Source organism: Epargyreus clarus, unplaced genomic scaffold (genome assembly GCF_041222505.1).
Source record: "Epargyreus clarus isolate Ecla_fem2 unplaced genomic scaffold, WU_Ecla_fem_2.2 ptg000023l, whole genome shotgun sequence".
Taxonomy (NCBI): Eukaryota; Metazoa; Arthropoda; class Insecta; order Lepidoptera; family Hesperiidae; genus Epargyreus; species Epargyreus clarus.
Window position 1 is genome coordinate 7,487,582 of NW_027332230.1, and position 22,807 is coordinate 7,510,388.

Consider the following 22,807-nt stretch of genomic DNA (forward strand, 5'->3'; position numbering starts at 1 on the left):
ATGACCTAATACTAGTATCAATAGCGGGAAACGCTGATAGGTAGAAATACATTATAAAGCTAGCCAAATAATAACAAACGCAGTCAGCTGAAAAGGATTCCACTAGAAGCAACCTTTTATACATGATTTAAAATTGAAAATCATGAACATTCCAACCTGGTTGCAATTTTGTAATATCTAATATGTACAATTTAATAACCTCTCCTTTCACAATAAACCTAGGACAGAATCCTCCAGATAAGGGGGCTTTAGTCCAGCAGTCGAATAAGGGCTGATAAATGGATATGTCATCCATTATAATGAACGAGAGTCTTAAGCGTGAAGATAACAAACTAAATTAATTGTTTTAAGATTCTTACAAGAATTTATGGTTTGGATGGCAAATATTATTTTCATATTCAGCATAATTAATTCTCTCAACAGATTCGTTTGATATAATTTATTCTGGCATTATAAATAACTTTGACTGACTTAAATCTCCAACTCTCTTGATTAGCATTAATCATTTCGCCTGCATAGCAATTGGGTTTAGGTGTTTTGACTTACTGAATGTATTGTTTGTCGAGATTTATTTTAGCTTTCATTTCCTGATCGCAGGTACCACGTTTATGGTCAAGACGTCGTTCAGGCAAGGGCACCCCACCACCATGCGTCCATTGTCGACATATGGAAACATGGCTGGCGCGTCGCAGCGAGGAGCGCACTACTCCCGAGCGCCCTCCTGCGTCCTCTTCCGCAGAAGACGACGACGAAGATGAGGAAAGTGAATCAGATTCACCAAGAGTTCTTCTTGCGCCGGTTCCGCCACCGAGAACACTTTTACTACTACCCACTCAATCGCCCCCACCGTCTCCTGGAGCGCCATCAGTTGAACTTCAACCTCCAATAGACGAGCCGCCTTTATTGCCTCAACGTCGACGCTCAATATCACGACAGGAGGCCTTCTTTGTTGAACCAACGGGCAGTTCTCTCGAAAATGTTCAAGCCTCCGATCAAAATGCAAGCAATGCACCGAGGGACGCCTTCGTGCATGATATTTATCTGGCAGTACCAGAACTGAAACGTGACCGTGCCGCCTCCGTGGACTCCTGCTTCTCGAAAGTGCCTAATTCGAGAGCGGAGGAAATAAGTGGTGGTAGTGATTACTTGACTGTGCCGGGGACTGGTCTACGATCCCGGTCTGTAGACATCGTTCTACCAACAGCTGAGCAATCAAGATATAAAGCGCTCGCGTTAACATCTTCGCAAGCTTCACCGCAGAACCAACACCAACCTCCAGAGGAACCGGTAGCAGTTCCCATCGTTCTCGATACGTTTGAAACCAGGTCAGTGATCAAATTAAGCAAACAATAAAATATTTGATTATTTAATTTCTTTTTATTTTTTTACTATTTTAATTCTTCCTTTTTACTATTTATATTATTTATAACCTAACAAACATCTATAATTTCATTATTTTTCTCTATGTTGGCATTGCGTGTTCTTTTAAACTGTATTTTATATTTATTAGTGCTATTAGGACAACTATATACCTCTCATAGTTCTAAGAATGGTTTAATGTAAGGAATCTTTGTTAAAATATTTAAATTGTATATTTACTAATATTTCATATTTCAACGTTTAAAAGAAACAAATATTTTCTTTAATCCACAGATGATTAATAAAAAAATAGTTTAGCATACCCTGGGAATAGAACTAACTTTAAAATTGTATCCTTTAAACCCGTTAGTTTAAATTAAACTTACACAACGTTCTACCTTGCGGAGGTAACTTTACAAGTTGCGTATTGAAGTTAATCACAGTAAAATGTGAACTCATTTGCGCAAAGAAGAGTTCTTGCGGTTTAATTTACTTAGAACGTAATCTAATCGTTAATTTCAGGTATATTTAATGGAGACGCGTGAGATAAATATTTTTTTCATTTTTTTTACTACCGTATTCGTAAATTAAGCAAATTTGTATTGCAAATGTAGTGATATAAAATGTAACATTTATATACTCCCCGAGCAAAGACGAATAGGCGCGAATACAAAGATATAAAATATTTGGGTGTGTTCAACACTTGCTACGATGTTCGTCGTTCGCGGGTGTTAGTATTTTAGAGCGAGTCATAGGATAATGTGACGAAATTTCTTGTTATGAGGCGGATTATTCGCGAATATATCATGCTGCATTACAAGTGAAGATTATGTTGATCACTCCTAATGCATTATTTGTCACATTTAATATTCGTAATGGAACGTTTGCTGATGAGTTTGACGAAAAACAACACTTAATTGTAATTACAAAAGTGGGTTATTTAATACAACAATATACCTATGTAGGTAATGAATAGGCAGTAGTTACTAGAAGTAGGAACCTAGTGGGATTAGGTTAGATAGTAAGTAATTAATATGGACAGTTAGTAATTGATGTGGTCAGGCAAATATATCATTATCAATATGAGGTGCTACAACTTAGTCCTGAGGGACAACAACGCATCTGTTATAGACGTCAGGTAAGATTCCTGTTGCTCTTATAATTATAGAGTCCTCAAGTATGAGTCCTTCTCTTTTCAGAATCCGAATCTTTACAAATATCTATATAGGACAATTTAACATCAGATTTATTGCAATGCTCACTGCCTAGTTTTTTTGGATGAAATAAAAGAACCTACTCGTATTGCGTATTTTGCCAAAAAAAGAGATCGTTATTACATATTTTTATTATTATTTTAGGAGCTTTTTTTTTCAAAATGTAAGTAGGTACCTTGAAGGAGGATTATCAATACTGTCGCGAGTTCTTGCATATTATTATTTTTGTTTACAGTTAAAAAAAATATTTTTAATGCGTGTCTATATTTAAATTCCGAGTTTTATTAAGACGTTGTAGTGACATTTATAAACCTTTTTTTTATTACGAGGGGGAAACCAAAAGGTAGCCTATGCCGTGGGAGCGACACGGGGTTAAGTCGGATTCTTACCGCACTAAAACCCCCCCAGTGGCCGTCCTCGGCGCTGCGTAGAGGACTCCGGGATCTCCAAAGGAACGCAACCGGAGTCCTCTTAGCGCGTTGCCCCGTCGAGCTCCGCCCAGGCGAGCATGGTGCTCGCCACTCCGTCTGATGTGCACGACGGTATGCGACCACACATACCGCCGTCCTTCCCGGGGTCGCTGGCCGGGCGGTTCGAGATCCCACTCTTGCCGCCCGCAAACCCGGAAGCCCCTTTTAGTCGCCTTTTACGACAGGCAGGGGATACCGTAGCTCTATTCTGGTCCCGGAACTACAGGAACAGACATTTATAAACCTACGCTACCAACATTTCGCTTCCGGTCGCGCGTAGGCTTACAATTGAACAAAAAATAAAATTATTTTGATAACAAAATACACATAATTATGTCATATTAGCCCTTGAGGTGAAAAGAGAAATAGCTATTATATAAAATAGCAATTCGTAAATTGTAGCTATTTTTCTTTTCACCTTAACTTAACTTTGAATAAAATATAATATAAAGAGTAATATTATTCTTTCGGATATAAAAAAAAATATTTTTCATACCCTACAACATTTCAAACATATCAAATTAAAGGACAAATCATGAGAATTAAAGAACTTAAAATTATCCATAAATGTTAGAATTATAATGTTTATGTTTACCTATTAGTGTTTTTAAGACATAGAAGTAATGTATCTACATACAATTTCAGTATCCTCCGGATCAAACGTAAGCTTTACTGAAATCAATCCCGATTGGGACACCACTGGGAACTAAATTAACAAATCTCTTCATATGAGTTTTCCCATTACTTCCTTTAAGCTCAAACTCATCAGCTCAATTTAACGTAAATGTTTATCCTAACAAGAAACAATATGTTACGGTGACTAAAGATTAGGTTATTTTAAGCTGGTAATTTATTTGCATTAAAGGTCACACGGAGGGCCAGCGCCTAATTAGCCCTTATACCTGCTTTAATAAAATTAAAAATATGATATTAAAAATATTGCTAATCGTAATTCAATAACCGACTTTTCAAAGGTAGAGAGGTAGTAGGTTATCTATTCGTCGTATTTTTTTAAGTATGTTCAGCGATTTTTTCGCGATGTCGCAACCGATCGACATGATTCAAACACCATTGTATGCGGCTAGGTTCACAGGGGGTCTACATTTCGTGGAAATTTGAAAATTTTCGCAAGTTTTCCCGGAAAATTGAGAAAACCCGATTTCCTATAAACCTATTCAAGTTACTAAGAAATCCACTTCAGAACTATGTACTAAACCAACATTTATCTGAATTATTTTATACTTTGCAGTGACATAGAAGTCGGTGTTTTTTGTTATTTTTTTTTTATTTGAACCATGTCTTTGATATCTATAACCAACTCCATATAGGAAAGAGATTCTGCCTGAAGCCGATCGTAATTGCCTTGCCTCTCCTGATTACCTACTAAGATGCTCGCGTTACTTGAAAGATTGCTGCGACCACTACACCGAAAATATTAATTTCAAATATTCATCCAATAACGTTGTCATAGTGGAGTTATTGCCGCTGAAAATATCAATTACCTTCACGACGTTGAGCCTGGGCCTTCGAGGATGATAAATGGATCTAGGCAGGTGTCAACTGAGGGAAAACTAAGCCTGTCACGCTCCTGAACATATATAACAACCTATATATATGTTACTATAGTTATACCTAATAAGAGATCTGATAAACTGATCGAGGTATTGCAAAAACCAGAATCTAAACATACATTTTGAAGATGGTAGAACCCTTTGCGGTTCGACTCCGGTGGCACCACCGCCACACCTATTTCTACCTAATAACAGCAGTGTTAGGCGCTTCTGTGTTCCGGTTTGAAGGGTGTGGTAAGGGAGACATACTTTTCCGAGGTGTTCCAGCTTAGTCCTCAGGGTAGCAGCGCATCTGTGGCCAACCTCAGGTAGGAATACCTAATCCTATCTGGGATTGATTACAGATGTCCATGGGTGGCAGTAGCCACTTACCATGAGGTGGACTGCATGCTCGTCCGTTACTCTTATATTATAAAAAAAAAATATATACGGAGTGGTTCGACTGCCACACCCAATCTAGTATACAGTTATTACGTTTCTGTAAAACAGTGGTAACCGCATCTGTGATCTGCTTCAGGTAGAATCCCTGTTTTTTATATAGTTTTCTAATTGATTCTTATGAAAACAAATTATATTATGATCAAAATTTCTTTAAATAACCATATAATAATAAATAACAATATTATGGGGTTTTACAATCCTTTTTTACGACAATTGCTTGAATTGTTATAAAAAAAGTTTATTCTATTTATAAAAGTTGTAGGGGCAAATGACCATGCAGTTTAACTGTTGTAAAATAGTGTCTGTGACAGTAAATCACGGTAACCACAGCAAAATAGCTCGATGGACTCTTAATGGTTATATTGAAGACGACAAATACGGTATCTACTCGTACAATACCTAAAAGTACTTAAAGTGTACACGTGTATTCCTTGCATCTGTCTTCATTCCAGAAATTTTTAATATTACTTTATTAATAGAAGGCAGATATCACATTAGGGTTTTTGAGCCGCGAAGAGTTCTTCCGCGCACACAAGAAAAAAAATTGGCTGCCAACGTAAATATATTGAAAAATGGGTTCCGATTGGTTGATCGTATTATTCGCTTGCGATAAGGTTGTCGGAAATATGCAGACGTCTTGCCTGACCTACTTGCCGAGACGACCGTCGACAGTCGACTCAATGCAGGTAATATTAAAATGAAGTAGGTTTTCGTTACACTCGTACCAACCCGAACGGTGATTAGGCAACAACAAATAGGATTGATTTTCGCTTATTGCAAATTGATTTATTTGGAACGATACTGTAATGTAACGTTCCATTTTTTGTGTGTTTTACAGGCAAACAATGTTTGACAACATTGTTACCATGTTTTCATGCAAAAATAGACGTATTTATAGAGTTATCAAAGCTATGTTTACTTTGAAGACGCTCGGGAATCCTTTCCAAAATTAGCTGAAACATTACAAATGGGTGTATAAAATTTACACGTACGACTGCTGACGTAACGAGTAAAATTCGGAAATGATTCCAATAATTTTAAGGTGAGTTACGAGATACGCGTTGAAACCAAAAAAAACCTATTGTCAGCTGCTGACTGTGGGCGGGCGTTACGCAGTTACCTGCTTTTCCGTCCATATTTAACTTTTCACAATAACCAACAATACGCTACATCGTTTCGCGTAGCAATACTACGGTATGCGTTGTTAACGTTCTATGATTTCATGTTCACATTGGGGCTTACAGTCAGGTGATACCCTTACCAGGAGTTTTTACGTTTCGACAAATATGACTGTTTTGGTATTTGTTTACGTATTTGCCCATACAAATTCCAATTAGCGCCCCTAGCGGATTGTGTTAGAACTAGGAAATCGTATTGGCCCATACGTAAACAAATACCAAAACAGTCATATTTGTCGAAACGTAAAAACTCCTGGTGAGGGTACTGATAGTAAATGTGAATCTAACGTATTGTCCACCGCTTTAAATTTAGAAGGTAGGTATTAGGTATAGGTAAATGTGGGCGAGGTGTTAGGGATTACGGACCCAAAGCACAGACGAAAATAGAGAACAATTTCAAACGAATTTCAGCTTAAAATCAGAGTAGCCGACCTGTTTTTTTGCTAACCTCGACTACGCTACTTTTGGAAAATATCAAAGTTGCAGCTACGCTCCCGAAACGTTAGTTGTGAACGCGCTGTAAATATAGAAGGAGGTATTTCCTGTAGGTAATCATGCTTTGTTTGAATACGTATTCCGCTTGCGTTAGCCGAGATGAAATGTAATTTAATTAATAAATACACATCCGGTTTAATTTTCAGCTGCAACATAGTTTTGAATATGGGAGCTTTGTTCGTGGGAGCGACATAAGAACTATATATGAAAATAATTATGGAAACAAAAATTATTACCTAGTTAAGTCCGATAGGTATGGTATTTAAGGTGATCAAGTGAGCTAAATACTTAAATCGAAACCAAATCCATCTTTATATAAAATTTCATTGTTTATAATCATAGTAACAATCGACACACAAGTAGATAAGCCAACGTATAATGTATTTTATTTGAGTCCTTGTTTTACATGAGGCATAAACGTTAATTAATAATGTATAAACTTCGAAACCCGTGCGCACGAGAATTTAATAAAACTAGATACAATTAAACCAAAGGTTTACATTAATTTATTATTGTGTTTCAATGAATCGTAAAATACTCACGTTCGCATTTAGTCCGGTTGCTTTAATACACAATCAAAAAGCCGCATTTTGATTTGGGTAGACCTCTCTCAACACGGTAACAATGCCCCTTTGTCTAATCTCCACTTAAAACCCGGCTTTATTAGAGTGCATAATACCATGGTTACATATTACAGTGGGTAAATTAATTTGTAGCTTAAAATAATATATACTTTAACAAAATTATAAACAAATAATACTTAATAATCCATCATGTGTGTGTCGAACACGGAGGATTCTGTATCACTATGATATATCTTATATATAAAATTCTCGTGTCACAATATTGTTACCGTACTCCTCCGAAACGGCTTTACTGATTTTCACCAAATTTTATATGCATATTCAGTATGTCAGAGAATCGACTACTATCTATTTTTCATATCCCTAAGTGATAAGGGTTGTTCACCCTTAACATTTTTTTATTTATATGGCAACACAACGTTTGCCGGGTCAGCTAGTAACATTATATTATTATATTTTAATAAAGTATTTTTAGTATTTCTTATCACATCAACTACACCCGTAAAGGAATTGTGAAAATTTAAAGCGTGTACCCATGATGGTTTAGTATGCAACAGTAAAATCCTGAAAAATACCGCGTTTGTGTATGAGTACCCCACTTTATTTCTACCTCATGCTCACATTCTATTAAATTTTCGAGTAGACTGTACGATCGCCTGCTAGTCCTATATTATAAAAATAGATAACAAATAATTTCATCCTAAAACAGCATAAAAGAAAGACAGTTTATTTAAAATATTGATTTTAATAGGCAACCATAAATTTGAATGTAGTTACCGTGGCTTGCCTGTAAGCGTTTGTATTTAAACTCGAAACTCAAAGTACTTACTCAGCAAAACGCTAAGTAACTGTACATCATCATCATCAATAAAACTGTCCCACTGCTGGGCACGGGTCTCCTCACAGAATGAGAAGGAATAGGTCATAGCCCACCGCGCTGTCAAGTGCGTATTGGTACACTTCACTTACCTTTGAGATTGTTTTGTTATAAATGTCTCAGGTATTAAGGTTTTCTCATGTTTTCCTTCACCGCTTAAGCAAGTGATAATTAATTTCTAATGCGCAGATAACTTTGAAAAATCAGAAGTGCGTGCCTGGAATTTGAACCTCGATGATCGAGAGGCTGAGTTTCTTAACCGCTAGGCTATCACTGCTTGTGATAGCTTAGTGGTTAAGAAACTTACCAGTAGCACTACCATGAGTTGGCATAGAAACGCCACTATAGAAATTGTAAATAGAAAACTATTGTCATTTTGCTAGTGAATAACATAACCACTATCGTTACGGTATTTCTTGACAACGTCTGTCAAATTAATGACTCATGGGACCAAATTTGTATGGCAATAGATCATAATGACATTCGCTAGCGATTTGATTTCGATAGGTTTTTTACGTATCGTGTTACGCCACTACGGATTTTAGTTCTACGAGTAACCACCAGAGGCGCTGTACAATTGTTCATACATTTATTTTACGCAGTCGCTAGCGAGTAATACTTTTGTAAACTCATGGTAGTGCTACAGGGCCAATTACGCGGTTTGCTACCTCAATGATATAAAACAGATATAAATAATTGTGTAATGTAATTAGAACACGGATAACAGATCGTTTCATCGTAAAACAGCATATTTATTTTATATATTAATTTTAATCGGCAACCATAAATTCAATGTAATTAGCGAGGCTTGCTTGTAGGCGTTTGTATTTAAACTCCAAACTCAAAGTGGTTACTCAGCAAAACGCTAAGTAGCTGTACGTAACTCACAAATTACATTTTGCTCGAGTTGTGAAGTCAGGAATTTGAAGTAAAAAGAATTTTCGCCTAATTTCATAACGCCATTAAGCAAACCATTTAAGTTATTAGCTTTACGAGCTTTGGCACGCCTTTAAGCGCTTTAGCCATTTTTCTTTAAATCATAACGTTTTAATATAGATTTTTACATATTTTTACACTAAGATCACCTATACGACGCAATTCATATACACACCGAAACTTAAAAGACCTTTAAATCAATTCTTTTGAACTCGTTCATTTTGGTAAAGAAAATGAACCTACATTTGACGGCGTTTCAGAACGATTTGATTATCAACAAGTTATTTGTCCAACTATATAGGTATATATTATATTATGTATGTAAATAATATATTACGCCTGTATATTATATATACTAACAGGACAAAATAATACTTTCGTCGTATTCGCAAAAAAAAGTAGTCTCTCACTAACTATAATAAAGTACTTTACATCATTACAACATGTATAATTAAAGCTGATGTTGTATACTATACTTATATGCTAAAAACCTACAGGTATACATATTTCAAACAATAATAAACCGAGAGTTTATTCTTAATTATTTATATAGAGCAGATGTTACCTTACAAATATTATCTATACTAATGAGCAGGTTAGACCATTCAAAGACGATTCCACAAGAATTACAAATTGTATTTATCATGAATAGCACAAACGAGTGTGTTGGCAATTCGTTGAACTGCGACTGTCTGTAAATACAGAGAGAGATTACCGATATTTTTATTTTCTTACCAAATATTCGTTAGCATTCTGTATGTGAACTAAACGTATTCGCGAAAGTCGGTCAATAACAGGTGTTATAGGGAAAGCAGTGGTGTAAAATATAATTTATATTCATACCTAAGGTTGTATAATATCCAAAAATATTATGATATTCTAAAATTCTCATTTTCAAAGCAAGCGGTATATTTGCAATTCCACTGGGGTTGCAAGTTGAAATAAGCGACTTTTCACCAAATAGTTCATCTAATCGGTGTGGTTAAGAGATACATGTGAACAAGAAGTTTTAACTTAGCCGCAGAGCTAACTACACACATGTAGTCGACAACTGGTAAGGCTCTGATCCTATCTGAAGTTGATTATAAATGTCTACTGTCAGCAGTTGTTACTTATATGCTAGTTTACAACTTCTGCACCATTTATGAAAAAAAATATAGGTTGAGTTCAAAATAAATGTATTAAAAAATAAAAATAGGTTAAAATAACATATGAAGAAAGTTAATATCATCTAACTCCATAAATCAAACATCCCAATCTATACGTAGGGGGGGCCGCGTGAGACGCTAGTTGTAAACAAGATATTTACTTTAAATATTACAATTCCAACATCCAATTTTCTCAACTTATATTTCTTTATGCATTAACATTGAGTCCAATCCCCGCCCGAAACAAATTTCGTTGCTTTTGTTTCTGTTTTGCTAACTCGAAGAAATAAGTTTGAAACTGAATGCATAATAAACGAGTATTGCATCAGTATACAAAGCAATTTTAAATGTTTGTAACGCGAATATGAAACAAAGTTAATGAAAATTTAAATAACTAGGTTTACTTTAGTCCTGTTCAAAATGTTAACAGTCCAGAGGAAAATATCCCAAAAACGTGCGACCGTTACAAAAAGTTTTACCTCGAGAGAAACTCACTATGTTTTTACAAAAACTACACGTCCAATTTATAATGGCCTAAGGGAAAACATCGCGTAGGTATGTTTTTATGTAAGCATTTTTGTATGTAACATTGACAGCATTTTTGGAGTTGAAAACTATAAAGGTGTATTTTAATTTTATCATCTTAAAATGAGAAGCTGAAAATGACGTCATTAAAATTGTAATAAATATGTATTATAAAATATTTTTATTGCTTTATTCATATGCAAGTAAAACTCACCAAATAAACATTTATCATACTAAGTATAGTATAATGTTTAAAACACTAAAACACTACTGAATATTGAAGTGAAAAATTAAAGCAAGGTGGAGAAATTAGTTGAAGTTTCTTTATATTTTTTTCATAATATTATGTATGTATTATTTCTTTACAATGTTTTAAACATTTTAAGTATCATTGAAAAAGTTTAAATCAATTGTAATGCTAATTAATCTCATGGTACAAAAATCTAATCATATTCTTTCAATGCCTTTCAATGGAACTTGTGGTACAAAAAGTGTAGTGGCGGTAAACCTCACTTCATGAGGATATTTCTCTAAGTAGACTCATTACCTCTACTTAACCAGACCTTACGTTACTTACGTAACCTACTGGAAGTATTATAATAAAAAAACGAAGTACCAACTAAGTACACTAACCATAGTAAAGAAAGAGTAGTAGCACAGCTTCATACAAATCGGGCTCCGTCAGTTTGAATGTGTGCGTAAGTAATGGGCGCCGTGTAGGCACGCACTTTTTACGCATACAACCTAATAGACGAGAGTGGCCGAGAGGTACCTCAGTACGGGCTGCGCCACGCGTATGGTCGCGCGTATTCTGATTTCTGAATTTAGCATTTCAGTTTACAGATATATAATTGTTCCGATTATAGGTATGTTTACTTAGTACAAGGTATGTATTTAGTTACAAAATGTATTCAATGTGTTACACGACAGTAAATTAAAGTACTCGTCATACAAGGTGTTTAGATGTATTGCGAAACTACTAAAATAATGCTTACTCAGTATTTGAAAAAGCCTATTTATGAATTAGGTTATTTATAAACAACCCATTTATACATCGAATCGGTACAATATTTCATTATATTACGTTATTTAAAACCTAGTTCTGTCATAATACGCAAATAATATTTAACTAAAAATAAAAGTGACAACCCTTTGCATCACTGCAAGAGTAGGTAATTATCTCGTCGAGCGGCCTTAGCTAACCTACTACTCTTTCTTTACTATGCACTAACCCTCTACTATAACTTTAAGCACTACAAATATCTTAAGGTTACACGTGAGCCGAAGTTTGCCCATATTTTTGGGAAAGTTTGAGAACTACAATTCCGTGTTTGAATGTCGAAGGTTTGTTTGTATTGATAAAATAAATTAGTTATTTCTTTTCAGATTACTTAGTTAAAGTTTACTATTCACTACTTTTTCATTCACACATATTTTCCTGATATTACGATCACAATCTGTTTTCAGATTAGAAAATGTTGCTTTCATATTCGATCTGGTTAAAACTATATATGGTATCAGCTGATATCTTCGTATACCGAATATACTAAAAAGAATACGCGAATTTTTCGAATAATCTTTGCAAAGCTACCTCTCAGCGAAATGTGTGCAAATTGGTAGACTTAAGACACGTTTGTGAACTTTCTTCAAGAACTTCTAGGCGTGTGGGCGTCTACGCGATGTTTAAAACTCTCTTGTAGCGAGTGATATTTAATTACTAATACACATATGATTGCTCAGAGATCAAGTCAAGAAATATTTTTTACAATAATCTTTAAACTAGAAATTTTATTATTACAGAGATAATGTCGGAACGAGGTTCCTTATCGCGCGTTGCGAAAGGGGGCTAGACGGAAAAATTAAGAGCAAAAATTGTAACGACACTTTTCGCTATGTATAGTTAAAAAGATTTAAAGATTTATTTCGAAGCAAAACAGTTTTACAAATGATATTGTCGTAAACAGCGGCAATAGTATAAACTGTGTCGCCACTATTTACGCGCACCTCGGAATACAGAGATAAAATTAAAGAATATACAGAATTACAAAAACTATTACAAAAATACAATTAAAGCAATTAAAGTTATATGTATCTTAAATCTATGACAAAAGTGTAAGTTGTAAGCCGTGCGCGTGTTTCTCTGTCTGTCTCTCTCTCATAGAAAGCAAGCCAGTTATTTTCGTTTTGTCTTTCTATTTCTCATTGAACAGATTGACTAAAATTGAGCCTACTGATCAAGCTTATATTAATTACATTACATTTGTTATTAATAAAAAAAATATTATTACGACTTAAAAGAAAGAAGAAAATTTTTATTACAATTCCTTCACCAATTAATCAAAAGGAACTTCGTTCCACCCGGGTGTCCCTTGACACCTCTCATCTTTTATTATCATGATTATATAGATGCATATATCCCTGAAATCTAGTTTTGGAAAAAATACTTCAAAATTATCCCTATTTCAAATTTTCGTTGTAATATATTTTTAGTAGTGTATCTTCAGATACTCCGGTAATCAGCAGAGTTGTAAATAATATTGGAAAAAATATTTATTTATTATTATTTTATCGTTACTACCCATAGATTAGTAGTTAGAAAGATACTTCGCCGCCTTGAAATTGAATGAAGCCACAAACGGCTTATTAGTACGTTCTTTTTTTTAATTCTTGACAAATAAAAACATTTTTAGAGAAAATTTACGAATAAATAAGTAATACTGCTTAATTTACATAATAAATAAATAATTATTTCAAATATTTTAGGGACATTTTAGCACGGAAATGTGGCAAAACTTTTTTACGCAACTATTTCAATTCTTAAAACTGGGTACATTTTCTTGTTAGGAGTGAGTAATCTTTACTAATCTATGTTACTATCCATAATATTTTATAATAATAAAAAAAAAGTAATATCTCGGGGACTATTTAATTTACCTATAATAGACCTGCCCGGATAAAGAGGCGTCTCGAGACCCGAATTCCCAAGTTCCCTATTACTCTTAGGAATTGTAAGCCATAGCACAGGAAGTCCCCAAGTTTATTCACTCCAAGAAATAAATATCTCATTATTAGGACAATTTGGTTATTTTAAATATGACGAGGTCTTTAAATTTTGTTTGAATTAAATTTTTAACTAAAAACAAAAACCATTTAAACAACAATTAAAATATTCTCAACCTCGTTCTTTATTTCGAAACATATTCAAATGTATTTTGTTATTTATTTAGTATTGTTTCAAAATAAAGAACGAGGTTGACAATATTTTTATTGATGTTTTTTTTTGTTTTTGTTTTATTTGGCATCTATAAAAAGACTTCCAGTTATTTTTCCTTCTTTGTTTGTCACTCGAAATCCTCTTTTCGTGTGGTAGCTTTGATGATTTTTTCTTTCATCATTTTTTCTAATAACTATAATATCTAATCAGGCAAAAATTATTAAAGTACGTAAAGTGAAATTATGTTACATACCACACTCAAACATGTTTTTCCACTTAACAGATACGCACTTGTAGACAAAATCAAATTCCAACCGACATTTAAATGTTATTTCTTCTCAACGTACGTAATAAACCCCCTTGTAGGGAAGGATCTAAATTAATTTCTAAGAAAGGTACGCGAGCCTTGCCAACTCCCGCTATTTAAATATTAATACCCCGTTAGTAATAACGGGGTAATTTGGGAGTAATCCCAAATTTCGAAATCGGAGCGAAAAGATAATATAATAATTTACATTAAAGTCGGTAAACTAATTAAGAAATATTGTAAAGTGAGACTTACATTTTGATTCGCTTATATAAGTTGTTCACATCATACTCCCAGTAGAAGACATAAAAGAACAAATGTTGTGATATAACACCGTACAATACCTAATCGTGTTACGAGCTGAAACCTAAAGAACATGATAAAACAATGTTTCTTTTATTTGTATGTCTTCTAGGTAACAGTGTAGGTTTTCTAAGTATCTGTTTAAATACTGTCAAGTATAGAACCGGAATACCGGATGACACTGCTTTTATGAGTTAGAAAATATGTGTCGATAGTGTCTATACAGTCGAACCACAAAGAATTTAATCAACTTTATGATTTTACAAAATGTGATGTTCATTTTTCTTTCTGTATATTTTAAATTTAAAACAAAAATCTACATATAAATAGGTGCAACCAATATAATTCAGTAGCTCTTTCTCTTTTGTCTGTCAACCGATTTTTTTGTTTAGCTGCCATTGACGATTTTATTGAGTTATTGATACTTCTCAATAAAAAGAGCCACAAATTCTAATAATAATTACGGTCAAAGCGCACATTGGGCAAAGCTGGGAATAAATCTCTTATATAAAAAATTCTCGTGTCACAATGTTAGTTACCGTACTTCTCCGAATCGGCTTTACCGATTTTCACCAAATTTTATATGCATATTCAGTAGGTCTGAGAATCGGCTACTATCTATTTTTCATACCCCTAAGTGATAAGGGTTGTTCAGCCTTAGCATTTTTTTATTTATATGGCAACACAACGTTTGTCGGACCAGCTAGTAATAATGTAATATTACAGATGAAATAACAAACAGTAAGTTACGTGATGTAGATAATTACAGACAGTTTGTGGTTTTGGTCAATCTAATTAACGCAGCTTCGCCCGCATGCATTCCGCGGGCGGTCATTTTTATTTTGACTCTACATTCCTAGTGCTCTAGATCCTTATATGATTTTAAAAGAAAATGTATGTACAAAAATATAAAATAGCCTTGTGATTTTTTTTATAATATAGGAGTAGCAGACGAGCATGCAGTCCACCTAACGGTAAGTGGCTACTGCCGCCCATGGACATATGTAATCAACCCCAGATAGGATTAGATATTCCTACCTGAGGCCGGCCACAGATGCGCCTCTACCCTGGAGGACTAAGCTGGAACGCCTCGGTTACGTATGTCTCCCTTACCATACCCTTCAAAACGCCTAACACTGCTGTTATTAGGCAGAAATAGGTGTGGCGGTGGTGCCGCCGGAGTCGAACCACAGAGGGTTCTACCACCTTTAAAATTACGTAGAATTATTAAAGTTGTATTTATTATAGATGTAGCAAGTGAGCATGTTGTCCACTTGATGGTAACTGGCAACTGCCGGCCATTGACTGCAGTCAAATAGATATACCTAGACCATAGTCTACCCCAGATGTTTGAGTCACATTTGAGGTTAAAAAGGTTGCATTGCTACCCGTGTAAACTAAGCTAGGATGCCTCGTATAAGTATCATTTACAAATCTTCCTTACCTTACCTTGGTATTTAAAACATAGTTTACATTTGAAACTATTGTTAAAACATAGGCGTGGTCAAACAAAGAGTTGTGGTGAGGGAGACAGCTGAGTCGTCAGGGGTAGCGGCGCATCTATGGCCGACCTAAGGGATATTTAATCCTACCTGAGGTTGATTACCGATGTCCATGGGCGGCAGTAACCACTCACCATCAGGTGGACTGCATGCTCGTCTGCTACTCCTATATTATAAATCATATCTAAATAATAATAATAAAAAATGTATCACATTTACTTGTATTTTCCTTTTGCATTTGCTTATACCGATTTGCATAAAATTCCTAGTGTAGTCGATTTCCTCTTCTTAATTTAATCGAGCAGAGAATACGAGGTCATCTTATGCACAGCACAGCTAGTACGGCCTCGTATTCTCCGCTCGATTAAACTTTAAGTTCTTTATTTAAAATAATTACATTTATTCTAGAAAAACCCCACGAGAATGAGCGTTTATGGAGTAATAAGGACCGCTATAAAACCCACTGCGTGTAATCTTTAAACTACTATGTATATTATTAAACAGATATTATTCTAGCATTTAAGCTTTACAATGTCTTCGTTTTCTCGGTGAAGTTTTACGTATATTTTTGAAGTGGTCATAGTTGTGCGCCTGTACCTGGCTCACAATATTTTATGTTAAACAAGAAAGATAAAAAATAACACAAAATAGTTCCTGCACCGAGTCGTCATCTCTATTTCCACGTTACAAATATTAAATGTATCGAATAAAACAATTATATCGGATACCTACACATAAGATCCAATATATTTATGTACTCTCGTGAAAAACTTACTAAAGTTTATTTTTATTATACCGCTTGTAACTTAACTAAACAAGAGATTTATGATGACATTAACAAAGAAGAAATAACAAGTAATAAACGCCGACACAACGTTATACGTGATGGCGTTAAGGTCGCTATGTAGCGTCACGTGCAACTGTTCGAACTTTTTCGTTTAATTCTTCCTTTATTCTTGCTTTAGTTACGAAAACTACGTTCGTTCGGCGTTGTCGCCCACGTTTATTTTACCCTTAATAAGGTCAATAAGCGCCTATTACTCTTAATATGGGAGCCCGCATTGTTGTGTAGATGCCAACTGAGCTACAGCATTATGCAATGCCGGACTTGGTCATCGGTTGAATGGGTGACCAGTGTGACTAAATTTCATGTGTACCTCACGACCTTACTGAGCGTGTTAAACCATCGGTCCCAGTTACATAAATTCGTTTTTAGTTATACAAACTATAACTTATTTTATCTTTGAATAGCAGTCGCTAAAGCTTGTCGGAGGAGTGTCTTGAAAACCTCTAATACGGGTTAGCCACAAATCTGTACGGCCCTCCATTAATCAAGCCTAGCCCACTCCAATTGTGGGGACTGCCTTGTGCCCAACAGCGGGACATAATGAAGGCTAGAACCAAGAACAATAATTAACGATTGTGGTAGTTAAACACTTTAACACACTAAAATTTTCGAGAGATGAAATAACAAAAATGAAGATTTTTCTTACTTAGGTAGAAATTTCAGTTAGCATTCCGATCTTTAACTATATTTATTCAACTTTATAATTATTAACATTATGCTCTAATAGTAATATTATATTTTTATTTAAGATAAAATTAATATTCAATTTTTAAAATATGAATGATTTTTAACCAGTCCAGGTTTCAAATTGTGTTGTAAATAAATATAAATAATTGGTTCCCATCATTTTATTTTAGCTTTCCGATTGATTTCAAATCTACGTGTTATTTATACACTATCACATTTATAATACAAGAGTTAATTTTATTTTAAACTCAAAACATGTTTATATATATGAATAAAATGTTGATACGATCCTACTTCAACCACAAAATATTATAATATATGAATGAAGGCTTCTGCAAAAGTAAAGCTTCGCAAGACTTTAAGACTGATCGCTTTGTGGTTACTGAGCAACAAAGTACATAGCTTATATGACTATGTTTGCTTACGCTTTTCAAATCCTTTAAGGTTGAAGCATGTGAAACCCTGATTTAAACTTACGTACTTAACATAGATTTCCATTGTTTTAAATTAAACAACTTTTGACGCGTTTGTGAAAGTACTAAGTTGAATATTTACGACGTGTACACACCGACATCTAGAATCGTTACGATGTAGCTGGTAAATATCGCAAGCTGTTCAAAAAGGCTGTGAAAAAAACAAATTGGTTGTCTGTAAAGTCGGTTTACGGACGATAGATTTACGTGATAACGTCATAATCATTATTTTTTGTAATACAAAAAAGGAGTTAATTGAATAAAAACAATTTGATTAAATATAATCACAAATAATTAGTTATAGTCATATTAATATTTATTTATTATTAATCATATTACTCTTGAAATGGAAATAAATAACAAACAAAATATAGAAATAAACACAAAACACGTTGTCGCGTATTCATCACTTGTTTACAAATAATAGCTTCCGTCGAGGTGAACGGAGGTTATTGTAAAAGCTCTCGAAGAAGCTCGCGTGGCAGCGTTCCAGTAGCAGAACTATTCTAACTGCTAGCTCTGACGTCACGCGAGAAGAAAGATATGTGTGTCACAAGCCAACGCTTAGGCCTCTATCGTTTGTTTTATCGCGCCTCTCTATCGCTTGTTGCGCGCTCTCGCTTGCACGCACAGGCTCAGGCGGAACCACAGACCTATATCTAAATAGATCCCGCATGTGTACGTATTAGCGTGGTTAAAACTCGGGTTAAAGGAGGTGGATTCAACTCACTTCGATGAAATGTCATTTAGTCCGAAAGTAACATTTGTTGTCATCGGATGTCAATTGACAGCAATAAACATGCCGAATTGCGCTATAATAAATTGTGTAAATTCTACAAGTAAAAGTAGCCGCGATAAAGAAAATATTTCCTTTCATACGTAAGTAACGTTTTTCTTAAAATATGTATTATTTATTTTATAATTAACTATTTAAAATTTGTTATGGTTTCACAATGACAATTAGTTACTGAGTGTGTTTTATCAAATTTTTAATCCATTGCAAATTTTGGTTACAAAGTTGTAAAGCTTCTGTATTAAAACACGCAATGAAAAGTAAAACGATCGATATTTCATCTTATTGCTTAAAGATGATTGTCATTGGTTATTTCAAAATGAGTACCTGGGGTTGTACATGCCAGTTTCTTGTTCTCGATTATTTAATCGATTTTCGAAATGGAAGAATAATAATGTTGTCTTAATAAATATTTTGTAACATATTTTTTTTATTCTAATCATGTTAATGTTTTCTGTTCTTTTTTTAATATTTACCATTAAATTTACAGGTTTCCATTGCGATTGCGAGTGCGCCTACGCACCATCGCCATAATCAAATAACGATATGTTTACAACTTTCTATGAGAACTATGTATATAAAACAATGTAAGCTACCTTAAAGTAGCAAGTGTTTTTATTTATCATTTTATGTATTTGTTCTTATGTTAAAAAATGAAGCAATATAAGTTTTTCTAGGTCTATTATCCATTTATAATACGGCATATACACGGGGTCTACTGAAGTCGAAGGACTTCAGTTGGCCCCATGCTGAGACTATTTTAACACCAGAATTTAATAAATGTTTAAGCAATATTTATTTTGTATTAAATCTTTTTTCCGAAGACATCTTGTTTTATTTTGTTGACTAAATTTATGGACGACACGGTAGATTTTGATAATGATGATTCGGCGACTTTTTTACCAAAACATTCGCAGAGCACTAGTAAAATAAATCTAGACGATCGATTTCTCGAAAATCTATCTTCGATTTTTCGATTTCAAAATCGATTTTTATAGCAGAACCGAATCGACTGTTGAAACGATTTTCTCTCTGACGGAGAATTAACAATGCACACCTCTAAATCTTTCTTGACAAGTGTCAGTCGATCGGATAAAAGTGGCACGCTTGGTTTTCATACAAATGAAGGTACATGTGTCATCTATTTAGATATAGGTCTGTGGGCGGAACGTTACTATTTTTCAATTTTACTGGTGATTATCAATTTATAAGACGTTATCACGTCAAAAGTAATTTTAAATATTCGGACTAACACTGTAAGTAAATTGAGATCACCCAAGTTATTTTCATGTAATCTGGTTACAACCAACTCTATACAGAACAGTGATCCTATCTGATGCTGATCAGAGATGTGTCGCTACTGAAGACTAAGATAGTTGCATCATAAGTAAGCTGAAACCCATAACCTTACACTGATTGCAGTGTAACAATTCATGCATTGGCAAGAATCTAAATATATATAACTCAAAGGTGACTGACTGACATAGTGATCTATCAACGCACAGCCACTGGACGGATCGCGCTGACTTTTGACATGCAGGTAGATGTTATGACGTAGGCAACCGCTAAGAAAGGTTTTTTATCAATTCTACCCCCAAGGGGATAAAATAGGGGATGAAAATATTACTTCGTAACGCGGGCGAAGCCGCGGGCAAAAGCTCGTTGTTTCATAAAATGTTTGCATGCTTGTAAAATAGTACGGCAATGGTACCTACCCGATCGAATACTGGTTTTTCCACATAGTATAGTAGTAATAGGGCGTAGCTGATTTAAAAATAACTGTCATTTTCAAGTTTGTTTATAAAAAACGTCAAAATAACGCTGTTATATATTTATATTTGTTATTTATTTAGATCGAGCATTTCAACTTACTCCTTAGGGACCGCATTACTTCAGGTAGACTTCCTATTCTATTTAAAATTGTTTATGGACGTCCAGAGGCGTCTGACCCCGAAACGTCAGGTGGGTAGCAAGCGATTTGATAATTCTGTAACGTAGAAAAAATTAGACGCTCCCGTGAAATTTACTCATTTTTCCCCAAGCTTACATGGCTTCTCGGAAAAGAAACAACAAAGGTACTCAAACCTTGAACTGTTACTCTTTGTATCGTAATCCGATTTATTTCATGTACCTATGGACCTAGATAACATTTCGTATTCAAAAAAGATACTTTTTTATTTGACCGCCGTAACTTTTTTAAGTGAACGAACATCTCTGCGCAACTCTAAGCACAAATCCTCTTATGTAGCTACGATATTATAAGTTTTACAGATCATTAAAACTACTTTAGATAAAAACAGTGATGTTTATAGGTAAAAGACGAAATTGTGTTGCAATTCACACACCCTTGTGTTTTTTTTAAGAAATCAGGTATGCAGGTGTCGTCTCTATTTTCGCTTTCAGCGTTTAAGCAAATATAATTAATTTCTAATACGCACAAAACTTTAATAAATCATCACTTTAAACATAATCGGAGGTTTAGGGATTAAAACTTAAGCCCCCAGATTTGTAACTGTTAAAATTTATTATTTTTGCTACATTGTTTTTGCGATAGAAGATAGACACACTCTAGATAGATCCTCATAATATTGATTGGTCGGTTATTACTGCCATGATTACGTAATCTGGAGCATTTAATCAATATGTTGATTGATTAATAAACCGCCAGTTTATGGACGCCTATTACCGACATGCAGTAATAATGTTAGTATCATGTAGCCTGCATTATAAACGGCTTGGATTTTAGTGAAGCGTTGCGTTTTAATAATAATTTAGATAGGAAAGTGTAGCGTAAATAAAATAAATTTAAACTCATGTATAGGTCATACTTAACTTAACGGTTTCACATTTTTTGCGTGATATCAATCCCCACACTAGGAGTCCCTGTATCGTGGTTGCCATGGACACACACAAAGACATTACATGAATACCCAGACCCAGGACAGATATCTAAATTCATCGTCAGATGTCTGTCTGGCCGGGTTCGAACCCGGGACCATTTCACCACTGTGACCACTCCTCCATGCCAGTTGCATGATACATTTCAATCATTCAAATTATTTTAAAATTTTATTTCTTAAATTTGAAGAGAATAGTTCCTTACACGCGATATGTTTCAATATTATTTTTGAAATTTAAGTGCAATTTTACTGAACACTATTTCAAATGCATACGTTTCTTTTAACGTAATTATGATAGGTAGTAAAAAGCTGGTAAACTCGCATCTAATAAAATCAAATATTAGATTCACTATCGCCTAATGAAAAGTTAACCTCAAGCGATAATCAATTTGCTCGGTTATTAAATTAGCAGCGCCTGCCGTCAAGCGGGAAATAAAGCTATCACTATGAAAACATAGTGGCAACTCGCACTCGGATTTTTATACTATATCAATAATATGTAAAACATCGTGGCATTTAAAAAAATATATATATTATATATCATAACGAGCTTTTGCCCGCGGCTTCGCTCGCGTTACGAAGTAATATTTTCATCCCCTTGATCAAAATCCTTTCTTAGCGGATGCCTATGTCATAACATCTACCTGCATAACAAATTTCAGCCCGATCCGTCCAGTGGTTTGGGCTGTGCGTTGATAGATCACTATGTCAGTCAGTCACCTTTGAGTTATATACAGGGTGAATTTTTAAAACGGGCCTTCAGGGCCAAATCCGAAACTATAAGGATTAGCGAAAAATGCTGAAAGGAGTTACGAGGCCGATTTTGATAAAAACTCAAACTGCATCATTACTTTTTTAAAATAACTTTTTCCCTAGCCGGGAATCGAACGAGTTCTTTTTGAAAAAAAATGCACCCTCTATATTATTCCACTATCTGATAGTGTTGCTTATAAGGATCAAAATCTGGAAAGTAATGATAAATG

General features: G+C 34.5%; 1 protein-coding gene across 4 annotated transcripts in view; it reads left to right on the plus strand.

The window, feature by feature from the left end:
• rdgA (retinal degeneration A) overlaps positions 1 to 22,807 on the plus strand; it is a 219,286-nt gene that overhangs the window by 60,121 nt on the left and 136,358 nt on the right. For all 4 annotated transcript variants that reach the window (XM_073085826.1, XM_073085828.1, XM_073085829.1 and 1 more), the window contains one exon: positions 598 to 1,325. In XM_073085826.1, the coding sequence (XP_072941927.1) occupies positions 598 to 1,325 (728 nt within the window). The remainder of the gene's footprint in view (positions 1 to 597; positions 1,326 to 22,807) is intronic.